Source organism: Ipomoea nil, unplaced genomic scaffold (genome assembly GCF_001879475.1).
Source record: "Ipomoea nil cultivar Tokyo-kokei standard unplaced genomic scaffold, Asagao_1.1 scaffold0465, whole genome shotgun sequence".
NCBI classification, from domain to species: domain Eukaryota; kingdom Viridiplantae; phylum Streptophyta; class Magnoliopsida; order Solanales; family Convolvulaceae; genus Ipomoea; species Ipomoea nil.
The window spans coordinates 2,242,876-2,246,077 of NW_017616893.1; the positions used below are offsets into that span (position 1 = coordinate 2,242,876).

Below are 3,202 nucleotides of genomic sequence, written 5' to 3' on the forward strand. Positions count from 1 at the left end.
TTATTAAGAGACCCAGAATTGAGTAATTAATTTAATTAGCCTCCATTAAGAATTCTTTATCCTTCTCCAGCATCTCCATGGCACTGGCCTCCAAGCTAATCTCCACATCAATGCTTCTTCCTCCGCTCTTTCCGGGGTACAAATACACCATCCCGTCAAACCTGTTATTCTTCCCGCTCCTCACGCTCTCCGGTTTTCCGAACCCGAAATCCACCTCGTACACCTTAAACCTCGGCGAGCTCCCCACCGCCACGCAGTTCATTCCGGCGTCTTTGTACTCGAAGATCTTCGGGCTTTTCTCCCATTCCTCGTTTCGCCCTTCGATGGCCTTCGCGTCGTGCCCCTCGATGGCTTTCTGGATCAGGCCCGCCCCGAACTCCGGCGGGTTGCCCAGCAAGAGCCCGGCACCGGTCACCGTGAAGATCGCCTGGATCAGATTCCCGAAGTAGGTCTCCGGCATTGGGGGTTCCAGCCTTTTCCGGCAGTCGATGAAGACGGTGAAGACGGTGTAGTCCGCCGGCTTCAGCTGCCGGGCACGTGTCACGGCGCTCCACACGTGACCGGAAAGTGACTGGAATGTTGACAATGGTTTAGAGGCGTCGGATGTTGACTGGTTGGCACGTGTTTTGATCTGGTCGATTGCTGACTCGGAGAACTTGAAGACTTTCTCCCTGAGGATGGGGGCTGACGTGGCGTCCCCGTTGGCGGCTGAGTTGGCGTGCTCTGGTGCGTCAGATGGTTTGGATAGGTTAAGGAGCTTGATCCGAGTGTTTCGCGCCTTGGAGCGGTCGAGGAAAGGTGGGGTGGAAACAGAGGTGGCCCCACAGCAGATCTCTGCCCATGAGCTCATGAAGTGCCACGTGGACATGCCGTCCAGCACCGCATGGTTAAATGCCAATCCCACTGCTACTCCGTCTCTCAGTTTGGTGAGCTGTGACACAATTGGGAGAACAACACAACATTTTTTTTTTTATTATTTCTTTTCAAAGATTATATTCGGAATCAAATTTGTAATCTTGAAAAAGAATGATATTACTACCAAAGTGTATTTCTAAGCTTCCCCATTTACATATTTTACTATTGGGCAAAGGTCAAGGTCAGTAAAGGACTAAGTTCAACACTTTACTTCTGAAAAATGTGATGATAATCTGTGTATTCGCTATCAGCTATAACTACTTTTAGTATATAATACATGTGCTTGATCCTAAAAATGGTATAAAAGCAAGGTTAAAGGTACATATCCTAGCAAAATTAAAGCAAAAAAACACATAACTAAACCTAGACCTCTTTAATTTGTTTTTTGGGGTATATGACCAGGGTTTCCAATGTAATCTGAATTGTAGGAACATTTTTTAGGTAAGACAGTTGCCGATTTAAGATTTTTTTACATCCAAAATTAAAGATCAAACCCTTAACCTTCGGTTAAGGATAGATGAGTGAGTCCCTTCCCCTTTACGACAGCCTCAGGTTAATAGACATCTTTAATAATGAATATAAACTAGAATCATAAAAAACACTCCAATCTAAATGAATTGAAGAATTAAATGCGGGTGTAGTGTAACCTGCAGGGCGAGAAGTGGACGGTGAAGGCCCTCCAAGTTGAAGATTTGATTGTGGGGGATAAGCTCCTTAAACATGGTGGTTCCTTCATCGTCGGTTAGATGAGCGACCTCCAGGGCCTCCGCCGCGGCCTCCACCACCTGGACGCCGTCCATGTCATCATCGTACACCACGCTAAACACCCCTTCTTCATCTTTCGCCAGCCTCCCACCCAGCTGATGAAAATCCTCCAGCACAATGCCCAGCCCATCTTTCATCCTCCCCACAATCTCCTCAAACTCATCACCCGCCGCCTTGTATATCAGCAACTTCTGGTTGTAGAAAAAGCTCAAGTACGGGAGATCAAAGGTGACCAACTGACACTCTTTTCTCCCCACTGCCTTCCTGGGCTTCACGTATGTTTTCGCCACCATTTTCACACCAGAAGTCTCGTTCTCTGGGATTTCGCCTGCCATGTTTGCAGATCAGAATTGAGAAGGGTGATCGAGGAAAGAAGAAGCTAAGGCCGGCGGGAGTGAAGAGTTGTGGTGTGGATGGATTTGGTTTATAGAAGGGTAGATGCGTGGTGTAGTTGGGATGCATTTATGGTTTTGACGAGTGCGGTGGAGTAGCATTTACTACTATTGCTTTCTTTTGTTATGTTCATCTTGTTTTGGAAATTTGGGTGGAATTCATGCATGATAATAAATTTCAGTTCACCATTTTTTCTTCTCCTTTTTTTGGGGAGGGGTGGGGGTTTAAATTAATTAAGGGCATACTTGGAATTTTCAGAAAATAATTTATTTTTTGAAAAAATAATTTACTTTTGTAATTTTTAGCTGAAGATCAGAAAATTATCACTAAAAGTTAAAAGATTTTTTTTTTTTGGTTCATTTTATGTTTGTTATTATTATTATTATTATTTTTTGTGGTGGTGATGCAATTATTATTGTGTGGACCATATTTTGTATGTTATAGAATAACGTATATTTAGTACAAAAATAATGTACTTTTAGTATTTTAATAATGCACATTGTATTCAGAAAAAGTACATTATTTGAGTATTGAAAGTACATTATTTTTTATAATGTACATTCAATACACAAATAATGTATATTTAGTATATTAAAAATGTACTTTTTGTTATGATCCACACAATATTTTGTCGTGGTGATGGTGGTGGACGGGGGTAATAATAATAGAAAAGAGATGAGAGAGAAGAAAAAAATGAAAAAATAAAGAATAAGGTAAATGTTATCAATTAAAAATCTAAAAAAGACATTTTTTAGTCAAATTAAGTTTTTTTTTTTTTCGGAAGTTATTTTTCAAATTTCTAAACGGATCTCAAATATATATGGGACTTGACGTAAAAAATTCAACGACCCGAATTTCATACACATTCAACGAGATATTACTTGAATTCGTAATAGCCTGAAATGAAACCGTAAGTGACATTTGTGACTCTGACTTCTTAGACGTATTAAATAAGATATATTACGATAAATTTTATTTACTATTTAAAATAGGATTAAGACAATTGTATATTTGTATTGTCATCTGAATTGAGATTATACATATATTAGGATTTTATGTATCTAAGGCATCAATAGATTCTCTTTGTTCTCTGTTGAATTTTTTTTCGTATTCAGGTGGTTTGCAGTAA

At 40.4% G+C, this 3,202-nt stretch overlaps 1 protein-coding gene across 1 annotated transcript; it reads right to left on the reverse strand.

Annotated features, from left to right (window-relative positions):
* On the reverse strand, window positions 1–2,205 carry LOC109173003 (BAHD acyltransferase DCR-like). The gene is made up of 2 exons (XM_019322248.1): window positions 1,563–2,205; window positions 1–931 (listed from the first exon to the last, which is right to left on the reverse strand). Exons 1-2 carry the CDS (start codon window positions 2,013–2,015, stop codon window positions 32–34), a joined length of 1,353 nt encoding a protein of 450 aa, XP_019177793.1. The 5' UTR covers window positions 2,016–2,205; the 3' UTR covers window positions 1–31.
* Between the last annotated feature and the right edge of the window lie 997 nt (window positions 2,206–3,202).

Excerpts from the sequence above, each read along its gene's own strand:
- LOC109173003 (XM_019322248.1), bottom strand. The coding sequence starts at position 2,015 with ATGGCAGGCGAAATCCCAGAGAACGAGACTTCTGGTGTGAAAATGGTG. Across the intron at positions 932-1,562 it reads GTCCACTTCTCGCCCTGCAG|CTCACCAAACTGAGAGACGG; the intron begins GTTACACTACAC and ends ATTGTGTCACAG.